Source organism: Euprymna scolopes, chromosome 14 (assembly GCF_053919585.1).
Source record: "Euprymna scolopes isolate OS-2025 chromosome 14, ASM5391958v1, whole genome shotgun sequence".
Classification (NCBI taxonomy): Eukaryota; Metazoa; Mollusca; class Cephalopoda; order Sepiida; family Sepiolidae; genus Euprymna; species Euprymna scolopes.
In genome coordinates, this window is record NC_136495.1 from 21,453,899 (window position 1) to 21,467,277 (window position 13,379).

Sequence of the window (13,379 nt, forward strand, 5' to 3'; positions counted from 1 at the left end):
AGAATAATTTAGCTTACCTTTGGTAACATTTATTTATCGTGTATTTACTCTTTTAACCCCGTTTTTATTTTGATGGCTATTCTGGAAAATGACCATTGCTTGTTATCAAAATACCCCAATCTCTCAATCTCACACACACAATTCAAATTTTACGGTATCATTGGTTTGTTAGATTGTTAGGTGAAAGTACAGAATAGTTACAAAACACCCTACACTACGCATATTACAAATGGGTTTCAAAATAATGTTATCATTTCAGCTCGTCAGCTTCTCTACATAACTAGTGAAAGGTTTGGAGGGGGGGGGCCTTTTTTAGTGGGAGGGGCATCATAGCAAGATTGTTATTACCTCATGTATTGGATCAATTGTTTCATCATTCACACAACTTAATAGCAAAGTTTACCCAGATATGTGCACCCTCAATAGCTAATGTAGAGAGCATGTCATTAATCAACAACCAATTAATGAAATTTCAGCTGAAGAACAAACGTGCACTTCGCTATATTCTACTTTCATTGATGACCAAGCTGTATAATATTCTACAGAATTTTAGAATTCACTAGAATTACCGGCTATGCCACTACGTAAATCAAAGCTGAAAGCTGGATGACCAATTATGTTACTCCAGAATCTTGATGCTCCCTGACTGTGTTGAACGCATGCAACCTCGTGTGATAGCCATACCAGTTAAAGGCAGCTGCTAAGGGAGAATTGACGTTCATTCCCAGAATATGCATTATTCTGTTAGAATCCGCAATTCAATTTAAAACGATTCAGTTCCATTTAAATTACGTTTATCATGACAATAACCAAGTCCTAAGCACAACTTTTGGCATTGATTGGTCTCAACTTAGCTTCAACTTGCTTTAACCATGGACAGTTTTATGCAAGATGTTCACGGGCAGGCTCCCCAAGATGTGTGTGTGTGTTGTGTGTATATATATATATATATATATATATATATAATTAGCACCAGAAGGTACAATATCAAATATTATCTATCCAACAGCTCCATTCCATGACCACATTCGCCTACAAAAATTATTTAACTTATGTCATTTCATATTTATATGTACTTATTGACGGAATATAAATTCAACTCGAAAGAACAGACAATCAGCAAGCCTAAATAGCCAACCTCCTTATTGATCTACTCTTTTCAACAACACTGATCAGATCCACTATTCTAGAATATATTCTCCAAAACCAACTTCTAATAATATCAGATTCATAATAATTATATAACAAACACTATTCATTAATGATAATTGTCAAGCAGTTTAAACTGTTTGAAAATTCCTGTTTTAGTAACCTACATTTTTACTTATGTACATATTAATGGTGGGGGGGGTCGGTCATAAAATACACTTAAATATATTCAAATTTGTCTAGATTTCGTATATATTTATTCTAGAGTCATGATTTCAGAAGTTAAAAAAAAAAAAAAAAAAAGTATTTAAAAAATTTTTCTTTTTATTATTCAATTTTCATCCCAAACAAGGCACAGTGCCACTTTGAAGTAGGGGCTACTATCGCAGACATAAGTTGCAGGGATATTATGAAGGGAGATGAGCAGCAAGATGTCTGTTCACATTACACTTGAACTTCTGCATGTCACAACAGTTGGGAAAGCAGGAACCTGGAAGGGAGTTCCAAAATCTAGCAGTTCTAGGGGAGAAACTATTGGCTTTCTTACACCTAGGGATCTCTACTGTGGAAGAGTGGGATTTAGTTGCTTGTCGAGTTTGTCGGGGGTATTCACGTTGAGGGGGTACAAGAGCTTGTAGTTCGTCAGAGTATTCACCATTAAAATACTTGTAGAACAGGCAGAGGGATGCAACATTTCGTTGATGGGACAGAGGCTGAAGCTTAGATGACAGTTCAGGACCTATTAGGTTGGCGACTCTCTTTTGAACCCTGTCAAGGAGTGAGAGACAAGTAGCAGATGCACTAGATGTGACAACAGTACTCCATACATGGGCGAATGGTGGCCTTATAGAGGTACAGGATACTTTCAGGCGTAAGCAGCTTTCTAGCACGGTAGAGAGAGCCCATCTTCTTCGCAGCAGCCTTGGCAATGCTCTCACTGTATCTATTCCAGTTCCCTGTAAATGTTAGACCAAGGAGTTTAAAGGAAGTACTTTCGGGTAATGTGTTCTTGGCCATTGCTATTGGTGGCAGAGAAGGTTTCTTGTAATTATTGAAGGAAACAAGCTTAGTCTTGGCAGCATTGAATGTGACCATCCATTTTTTTCCCCCATTCTACTACAGATTGAAGGTCATCCTCTAGTTTTCTGTTATTTCCTTAGATATGTGTTCATTTGTTTTCCCCCCTCGTGCCTGTTATAGAGAGTGGTGCCATCAGCATATATACCCATCGCAGAAACAATTTTATCAGGGAGGTCATTTATGAATATCAGGAATGATAAAGGTCCGAGGATAGACCCCTGAGGTATGCCCGCATTTATGTCATATTCTTTAGATGTACGACTGTCGAGGACAACCTGGATTTTTCCCTTATTTAAGAAGGATTTAATTACATTATGTATTCTTCCAATGATACCGTATGATTTAATTTTCCTTAGAAGACCATTGTGTCATACCCTGTCAAAAGCCTTAGATATATCGAGGGCTACCGCTCTACCCTCCCCTGTTTTGTCCAGTGAATGGTATATGCGTTCAGAGATTACAGTTAGGATATCTGCTGTGGAACGGGCTTGCCTGAATCCATATTGATTGTCAGTCAGGAGTTTAGCAGCTGTAAAGTGATTGACTAGAGCTTGATTAATTGAGGACTCAAATATTTTGGCAAAAAGCGGGAGAAGGCTAATGGGGCGATAATTTAATGGGTCAGTTCTTTCGCCAGAATTCTTGAAAACTGGTATCACAGAAGCGGTTTTCCAGCAGTCAGGAAAGCAAGATTCGTTAAGGCATTTGTTGTAAAGTTTGGAGAGAACTGGAGCAATCGCAGCGGAGCATTTTTTTAATAGTACAGCCGGGTCCACATGCTTTTGAGGTGTCTAGGTTTTTCATGATACCATGTACCTGAGAAGGGGTGATTTTCAAATCATCTAGTGTGGCTCCGCAAAGGAAAGACAGGGAGGGAGTGGTGTGCCGGGTCCAATGTGGAGTTTGAGGCAAACCAGCTGGCGTGCAAACAACTCCATGACTGTTTGATAGTTGGGGAAAATCATTGACTGCCCATTATTTACTACACTGTTATAGATTTTCCAAAAATCACGAGTTCCTTATTTCTGTGCTTCGACACGTTTTCTGGTGGTTTCAGTATATTCTGTCTTAGCTGTCGCTATTTCTCTCTTACAATTACTTCTAGCTTCTATATACTTCTCTCTGTTTGATCTGAACTTATGTTGATTGAATCTGCGGTATGCATGCTGCCTTTGAGCAATGGCAGCTGCACAAGTAGAAGTATATAGAATTTCCGCTATAAAAGTATTTGGGTGCCATCAGCTCGAATCTAACCCGAAATCAAGACTAGCATTCAAAGCTGGTGACGTTACCACTGTACCAACGTGACATGCATATGAACTGATTAAAAATAAACTAAGATGAATGTATAAAATGTATAACGATTGACCCCTTTTTGACCCCTTTTAAAACTATTTTAACCAGCTAAAGACCCTTAAAAGAATGGTCTATAAAAAATCCAATCATTTGAGGCCCCTGGCTTATTAACTCTATAATAATAAATACCAAATATGCAGGAATGAAAATATATTTAAGCATATTTTACGACCAAGAAACATTGGGCAGCCTACTTCATATGTAAATATCTGATCCTTATTTTTCTGATAAATTTAAAATTTATCAAACATAAAAAAATAGACATTTGGTGATCAGATTCATGTCAGTGAACAAAAGGCAATTGCTCTTGACATATCAAAAGCCTTTGATAGGGTATGGCATAAAAGGCCTACGTCACAAGATTTCCAGCTGTTGTATAGCTGGAAATGTCTTTTCAATTATTAAATCATTTCTCTCTGATCGGTTCATAAGAGTAGTGGTTGATGGGCAGAAATCAGAGGCCCTCAGTATTAATGCTGGAGTCCCTCAGGGGTCCATCCTGGGCCCAACTCTCTTCCTACATTAATGATCTCCCAAAATACATACTTAGACCATTCGTTGACATTTATGTGGATGAGACTACCATCTATGGCAGCACATTAAATGCTGTAAATCACCAAGTTCTCTGATTCTCTCTCCTCTGATCTTGAGCGCGTGGTACAATGGGGGAAGAGGTGACTGGTTACTTTTAATGCATCTAAAACCAAGCTCCTATCTTTGCACCATCAGCACTGATCCCCATCTGGCATCAATCGAAATGGAGGGCTCTCATCTTGGAGAAGCCTCATGTTATGAAAAGCTTCTGTGCTTGACCTCCTGATCTTAAATGGAACACGTACATCAAATCTGTTGCCAAGGTCTCTGGAAAAATGGTGGGATCCTTCTACCGCTCCAGTAGATGTCTCACTGCTACATAAAAGCCAAGTCTGTCCAAGGATGGAGTATTGTTGTCACATCTGAGCAGGAGCTGCTAGAAGCAGCTTAACCTGCCTTGACAGAGTACAAAATAGACTTCGAAGCTTAGTGGGGGATGCCCTTTTCTCTTCCTTGCAAGCTCTTTCCCACAGAAGGGAAGTTGCGAGCCTATCTTTGTTTTATCGTTATTTCCATGGCAAGTGCTCGTCTGAGCTCCAATCTCTGCCCCCCTGCCAATCTTTCACGAAAAACACCCGTCTAGCTGAAACCAATGTCAATAATTTTCCCCACTCTTTGACTATGCCTAAGTCAAAATGTAGATTCCATGAACAAACTATTATCCCATTGATTACTGCATACTCAGTAACCCTTATCCTCGAGTGGCCTCCGTGCCTTGATAAGTGGTGACTCCTAGAGAAATACATCTAAAATAGTTCTGAAAAGTTCATATTCAAACAAAACGGTTCTCAAATTTTATTTACATTCAGTTCTTTGATATATCAGGGGGTGCGATCGATTTTGTTTTTCTACTTAAAAAAAAAATCACAAATGAATCTATGGTACTGTGTTTATTTATTGCTCATAAATTTTAATTCTAACCAGAAATTACGGCGATATTTATTGTTTTTGTTTTAATTTTTAAGTGATTATCTAGACTCCCCAGGTGACCGTCTAATGTCAGCCATTTTTTTTTGTTCTAGACGACATTGTGTTTCAAAGTAAATAAACTCTTTAAAGTACGTTTAGACAAAAAACTTATCCAAGTCGATAGAAGAGAAATTTATTTTGCTTTTAGCAACATTTATATACTAGTTAGACTTGTGGAAATTCCACATGTAATAAATTGATGTTGGCATTCTGTGAATGTTCAGCGTAAATGGAGACTCCCTGATATTATTGTAGCTTTTTTTGTTAAAACCGTAAAAGCATTTAAGCTAGCAGGTGCCGGTTGCCCGATCGTAAAATATGCTTAAATATGATATTTTAATTCACGTAGATTTTGTGGAGTCAATTTTCTATAGATTCTTATTATAAAGTTGATTTAAAAAAATTTTTTTTAAATAATATATATATATATGACTCGGGTGCAGCAGCTTGAATCGAAATCGAAACCAAAACCAAAACTTATGAAGAATTCTTGGCAAAATTATTTATTACAAGAAATGGGAGGTCAAAACAATTTAAACATCTCACCTGTCTGTTTAAATATATGTATGTATGTATGTATCCACTGCCTTGTGGACCAAGGTTCTTTTAACCAAAGGCTAAGGGTGAGGTAACCCTGACAGAAACCTCCAGAGGAGCTTAGGCTCTGTCATCTGCGGCATACATGACCCACCGGCGTGTGGAGTATGCTCTGATACCCAGCAACCTATGTCCCAGTCATGGATCAAATGGCATGGTGGGTGGAGAGGGCTCCTGTAAGCCGTGGCGAAGGCAACCTCTCTAGAAGAAGGAAACCCCCGATATAAAACCTGTGGCGACTGCTACTTCCAATGATGTTGACATGATCTTCTTTTTGGTTCAATGTGGCAGTTGTTTAGAGAGTGGGATTGTCTCCTCACTATAAAAGCTTCAATGCACAGGCATTACTTGATATGCAATGGAATACACATTTTGCAATCAGTGTGTATCTCGATAACAAAAAGGCTGTCTGTAGCCTGAAGCGTCAATGACAATAAAGGCTCTGCAAGTCTGGCCTGGTGTTTGGGGCACCACAGCTAGGACCCGGTCATCATTGGATGTGCAGGACTATAGAAGGTTCATAGAAGTGACCGTCCGTCACATGCTGCTAGTTGCGCTTATGTTTGCGTCATTTGAGCCAGAGATATATTAAGTAATGGCAAGACTCGAGAACAAGTTGCTGCCATCATGTATGTATGTATGTCTCGCAAAAACTTTCGACAGAGGCGACGGATTTTCACGAGATCTGTATCATTGTTAAGCACGACTCTTCGGACGACAAATATCGAAAAATTGTCCAAAACCATTAATTCCTTCATCCTCAACTGGGCACTTTTCTACAAAGAGGGATCGCTTTTTTTTCGCCGATAATTTCGAAAGTCATCGCCTCTTTCCGATTGTCTAACCTTACTTTTAACCCAAGCCACTTCCGGTTTGGCGATGGGCGCAACAGCTAACGCGTCTTTTTTTTTTTTTCACTTTCTTTTCCTCCTTTGCGATACGGGTTCGAGCCTGCCTGCCTACTACCACTTTTTTCTTAACACACATCTACAAACACCCGGGCAACGCCGGGCACCAAGCTAATAACAAACGACAGTTGCTCGGAAGAAAAAAGACGTAAGCGTGACACACAAAATAAGACACACGCTATCGTATTAATTTATTTTACCAGTGACCATGTTTTCATTTTGTTGGCTGTACTGAAGAAAAAAAAAAAAAAAATGGCCGAGTAGACATGTGACATTTTTATAAATATTTATTATTAATGGTCGATACAGTGATTGGTTTTCTTTATGAAATAAAGTAATTCTGAAGCCTTTAAACTGTCGAGTAGAAAGTAAGTTACTGTAATTTGAGTTGAATAACCAACTTAAAAAAAAAAAAAAAAAAAAAAGTTCAGATCAGATTCTTTAGAAGCAGTAATTTATCTCGAATTAATTATTTTTACGATCACCATTTTCATTATACTTCCTGTTTCCCCTGTACATGTTACGAATTGTTTTTGTTTTTAAATAATGTTATTACTTAGAAAATCTGTTCTTCACATGGGGGGGGGGGCTTCCTTTACCTATTCTGTACTTTCACTTGACAACTTAATGAATAAAAGCTATACTAAATCAATTAAAAACAAAGATGCAACCGGAAGTGAATAAGAAACAGTAATCGTAAAGATAACCCTCGAATTAAAATACTTAAATATAGGGCGGCAGCACTTTTTATGTCCACTCCACTACTAGCTGCCACCAATCACAAGACGAAAGACAGCGTCATAGTTCATTTGTTTGTTTCATATGTTTAAGGTTTAGTGGTTTTTATTATTCTTTTACAAATTTGATCATCACTTATCAAGGTCAAGTGCCACTCGAGGATAAAAATTGTTTTTTGTTTTTAATAAATATATGCGAAAATTTGACGAATTAAGGAAATTCTATGCCAAGAAATCTAGCTCTTGATTTGAACAATGGAGAAATCTTTTTTTGCACCTGGTCTTGACTATAAAAGTCAAATATAACAGACGGGAGCTGTACAGGATAAGGGAAAGAAAGGGTGATAAGGGGCGAGGACAATTACTATTTTTCTAAAGAGGAAAACGCGGCAAAAAGAGAATATGACCATATTGTGTTCTTGGATATGATTGAGGCGCGAGGAAGCGCGTCCTAAAAAACTTTTGAACACAGAAAAAATATTGTTACGGCAGAGGCGCGTTCAAAATACAATGTTTTCTTTTGGTTTAAAAGTATAAATAAACCGTGATGCTTCCATATAAACTTAAAAAAAAAAAACCCAGAAGAGTAAGCAACTCAATCAGCAGCAAACGGTGTTCTGTCAGCTTTAGTTCCTGATAATAAACGTCATCGGAAATAAAACTTCCGAAGAGAGTTTCAGTTTCCAAAATTTATCACTTGTTAGATGAAAGTACGGAATAGTTAATAAATCTCGATACTCATGCATAAAACTTATTATTTCAGATATTTTAATTTTATGAGAAAAGGTACTGTACTGTGGCTACTGTGCTGAAATAATGTTATTTAGACCCCGATTCTTAACAGGAGAAAGGAAAGGGTGTTTTGTAAGTATTCTGTACTTTCATCTAACAATTTAATAAATAAAAATTATTACAAAATTTGGTAAACCAGAAGAGTAAGCGACTCAAAGTCTTTAATATATCAGAAACCAAATCTGACAGAACACCAGTTGCTGTCAACGGAGTCGCTTACTCTTCTGATTTGACAATTTTAATTATAGCCAAGAATTACTCTCAAATCGGCACTTTAAAGGGTTTTTCTATTTAAATTTCCGGAAGTAAACAGTAACCAACCATTACATAAATGCTCGCCACGGTGCTTCGTGATCGTGCGAAATTAAAGTAATTTTGCAACCTTTAAACTGTCGAATAAGAGTAATTTCAGGAAAAAGTTAAGTATCCTAGTTTATTTATATATCTAAACTAAAGGAAAACATTTGGAAGACGCACCTGTCATACGAAAGACTGAGGACACAATATCGCCTTCTTTCCTTCTCAATTTGGTTCGTGTAGGTTTCAATTTTAAACTATTTAAAATGTTGCCTTTGTTTAAGATTCCAAGTGTTTTAACATTATATATATAAATTTTACAGACAGTCAGAAAAAAAATATTGGTACCATCGGTTTCAAATCCGATATGTTTATGGTCGGAAAATATTGGATTCTCTTCAGCCTCTGTTTTTAACAGGGGCTGGAGAAAATCTCATTAAATATTACGCTCTTATTTTAAATTTATTTTTCATTTATAATCGAGCACTTTGCGGAGGTTCTTTCTCACAACAAACACGGGAATATTAACAAAATATGTCACGTACTTAAAAATAGAAAAATAATCAAATATTAAAAACACACACACGAAAACAATTAAAGATTTTATGTTACATCAAGTAAGTAAACGTTAATATTGCCGACATAAACAATACTTGTTTTCTGTCAGTGGAGGAGAAATCCTTCACGACTGAGACAATTTTTATTTTTGTTCCTTTTCTCCACGTTACAAAACGACCCTGGTGTCTAACTCTGTCTTGTGGGGAGGCATTGTAAATAAGTAAAATACACTTGGGAAATTAGTCTAAAACAACTTAATATCTTTTAATTAAAGTTATAAAGGTGTTTGTCCAGATTTTACCCTAAAAATAAAGATCTGTATAATTTACGTTATAAGCATTTTAAGTTCCGTAATTATTGGTTGTGAATAAAGTAATAAGGCGTCAAATATCTTGTTTATTGACAGAAAATAAAGTATTTCAACTTTATCCCTTGCTACTCTTAAAATCAAGAATTGCGGAACATCAGATGATGCGTATAATTTCTAATAAATAATTATTAATAATAATAAAATACGTTACAGATGAGTAAACTGGTTATCTTGAACTTTTCAGCTTTAAGATGGCCGTAATTGAAACATTTTATCAAAATTTGTTCTATTTTTTGTTTGTTTAACAATTTGGTTCAATTAACAATTTAATGACAAAACAATACCTTTTTTTCATTACATTTTTATTATATTGAAATCCTGAAAAATACATTTTGTTGCCAATAGTAACGTTTACTTAAAAAAAAAAAAAACGAATAAATTATTTACTTACCCAGAAAAGAAAATTAAAAGCAAACATCAAATATTTGATGCACGTATAACAGCCTCCAAGACCCATGATTGATGTTGAGATGAGAGAAATAAAATAAAGTGTGTTATTTTTTGGGGTTTTTTTTTTTTTTTTTTTCGGTTGTAAAGAAAAACGTAAGTTTTTTATTATTATTATTACGTTTTTAGGGTTTTAAGATCCTTTATCTTTTTCAAATAAACAAAAAATATTAAATATCCCCCCCTTTTTTTTTTTTACAACAACGCGGTGGAAGTATGAATTCCTACGACTGGGTTGAGAACCAAGCGCTTTAAAATTTCGTAAGAAAATGCGCTCGTGTGTGTAGGCTTTTTTGTTTGAAAAATACGTCCCACCGATAAAAGCAGTAACCTACTAGTTGTAAAGATACTAATAGTCACTGTTTTGAGTGTGTGAGTGGTAGCTTCCTTTTGGTTTAAATCCCGAAGTAGTATTGTTGGTAGGAGTTGTACTGTTATGAAAATAGCCTAAGTAGTTGTGGTAGTATAGCTGCATTCACTTGGCCTGGGAAGCGCATCGTATTATCATGCAACATCTACACCAATAATATTGAGTGCGGGTGTGTCGAGAGGAGAGACAGTGGGCACGCTAGTGTATGTGTGTGCGTGTGTAAGATTATTGCGTTTTATTTTGTATATGTATGTATTTACTCTGGATTTTGTGTGTGTGTGTGTGTGTGTGTGTGTGTGTGTGTGTTTGAGAGACGGTAGGCTTGGTACTAAATAAGAGTGGGTGGAAGAAAGGAGAAAAGAAATGGATTACTATAATAAAACGCACAGAAAAGAGAGAGACGGAGATGACGAAGGAGAAATGAGATGGGGGGGGAAGAGATCGCTATAATAAAACAGAGAGAGAGAAAGAGAGAGAGAGAGAGAGAGAGAGATTAAATATTTTATTTTCCGTTAAATTAAAAGGAAAGCCAGACAGAGTACCTAATGACTTGCCTCCCTACGAGAGCAAAGTCAAACGCGTACGGCCAGTTGAGGAAAATCCAGACCTCCTTTCCACAGAGGAATGCTCTGGATTGGAGCAAAAATAAAAATTGCCTCAGTTCAGAAAGATTTCTCCTTTATTAATCAAGGACGGAAAAGATGAAACAGAACAAATACTGCACTTTGCTCGTAGCCAAAATGAAAGCGAAGTACAGGAAGAATAGTACTTTATCATAAATTAACTACTCAAGCTAGAAAAATGATAATAAAAAAATAATTAAAAATGTAATATTTACATGCCTCTCCACGAGGGCAAAGTTAGACACAAGGTCTAAAGAAAATCCAGCTTCTCCAAAATAAGGTACTCTGGATTTAGACAAAAGTAAACATTGCCTCAGTATAGAAGGATTTCTCACTCAGTGACGGAGGACAGAAAGGATGAAGTGTACAACACTTTGTTCCTAGCCAGAAGGGGAAGAGTCATTTAAAATTTTGGAGCTTGTCCAGAATTTCCTCTATATTAAAATAAAAGAAAAGAAAAAGAAATATATGTAGGATTTTTTTTTTTTTTTTTTACATGGGGGTCACCACTTATCAAGGCTCGAAGGCCACTCAGGGATAAGGGTTATTGCGTGTACAGTAATTAATGAGATAGTATTGTAGTAATCATTAGTATTGGGGGTTTTGATAGAGTGTCTTACTTAAGGGGGCGGTTTGTCAGGAGTTTGTTTATGTTGGACTTGAAGACGTCCAAGTTGTAGTCAGATGGGAAACAGGCAAGCGGCAGAGAGTTCCACTGGCGTGCAGTTCTAAGAAAGAAGCTTTGCTCATGGAATCTACGTTTGGATTTAGGTACAGATAAAGAGTGGGGAAAATTATTGACAGTAGTTTCAGCCAGACGGGTGTTTCTCGTGAAAGATTGGTGAGGGGGGACGAGGGATTGGAGCTCAGACGAGCACCTGCCATGGAAATAGCGATAAAACAAAGACAGGCTTGCAACGTCTCTTCTGTGGGAGAGAGGTTGCAGGGAAGAGAAAAGGGCATCCCCCACTAAACCACGAAGTCTATTTTGTACTCTGTCAAGGCAGGATAAGCTGTTTTTAGCAGCTCCTGCCCAGATGTGGCAGCAGTACTCCATCCTTGGACGTACTTGGCTTTTATAAAGATAGAGAATTGCATCAGTAGTGAGATATCTTCTGGAGCGGTAGAAGGATCCCACCATTTTCCCAGCGTCCCTGGCAACAGATTTGATGTACGTGTTCCATTTTAGATCAGGAGTAAAGGTCAAACCCAGAAGCTTGTCAAAACATGGAGCCTCTCCAAGACGAGAGTCATCCATTTCAATTGATGCCAGATGGGGATCAGAGCGTTTATGATGTAAAGATAGAAGCTTGGTTTTGGATGCATTAAAAGTGACCAGCCACCTCTTCCCCCATTGTACCACGTGCTCAAGATCAGAAGAGAGAGAATTAGAGAGAACTTTGTTATTTACGACCTTTGATGTGTTGCCATAGATGGTCGTGTCATCAGCATAGATGTCAATGAATGATTTAAGTATGTGTTTTGGGAGATCATTGATGTAGATCAGGAAGAGAGTTGGACCCAGGATGGACCCCTGAGGGACTCCAGCATTAATACTGAGGGCCTCTGATTTCTGGCCATCAACCACTACTCTTATGAACCTATCGGAGAGAAATGATTTAATGATTGAGAAAACATTTCCAGTAATACCGTAGCTGGAAATCTTGTGAAGTAGGCCCTTATGCCATACCTTATTGAAGGCCTTTGATATGTCAAGAGCAATTGCCCTGGAAAGGAAACCTTTGTCAAGAGATTCACTAATCCTCTGTGATATAACCGTTAGCACATCTGCTGTAGATCTAGCAGAGCGGAAACCATATTGCGTGTCACTAAGAAGGTTGTTTCTGTTGAGGTGGTTGACTATTCTTTATTTAATATGGATTCCAACAACTTACTCATGACACACAGGAGACTTATTGGTCTGTACTGAGAGGGAGATGACTTTTCACCTGAATTCTTAAATACAGAGCATACTGATGAGGTTTTCCAGGGTGTTGGAAAGCACTTCTCCTTAAGGCAACGTTTAAACAGGATGTATGTATCCATGACGGAAAGAAAATATTGTACACCAAAAATCATGATATAAGTCATATAAATTGATGAGGCAGTTTTATTTTTAAAGAAGAAAATAACATTTTATGGCTAAACTATGAGACGTTCTCGTGATGCCATCTTGAAAACATTTTGATGGAAGAAGGGAGATAACTCCAAATAATTCAAATTTGTGAGATATAAAAAAAGCCATTCTTAACACGCAGCGGGGGTAGGGGGTATTAGAAAAATCAAATTCGCTCAAATTGAATTTTTCTTTATAAAAATAAAATTACTAGATCAATTTGCTCGATTTTTGATGTACGGTTTTTTCCCCATCATGGGTATGTACGTCATACATATTTTTCTTTATTTTTGTTTTTGATATGGGGGAATTCTGGACAAGGACCAACATTTCTGTTTAATAGAATTTTTTTTATAAATTCGTGGTTGTTGCTCAGAATTCAACCTAATAAAAAAATCCTTATGATGTACGTCCTC

General features: G+C 37.0%; 1 protein-coding gene across 1 annotated transcript in view; it reads right to left on the minus strand.

Annotated features, from left to right (window-relative positions):
* Positions 1–10,620, minus strand: part of LOC145292897 (CD9 antigen-like) — a 282,191-nt gene extending 271,571 nt beyond the window's left edge. Inside the window, exon 1 of the mRNA XM_080139033.1 lies at positions 9,799–10,620. Coding sequence (XP_079995159.1) covers positions 9,799–9,864 — 66 coding nt within the window. The 5' untranslated portion in view covers positions 9,865–10,620. The remainder of the gene's footprint in view (positions 1–9,798) is intronic.
* Between the last annotated feature and the right edge of the window lie 2,759 nt (positions 10,621–13,379).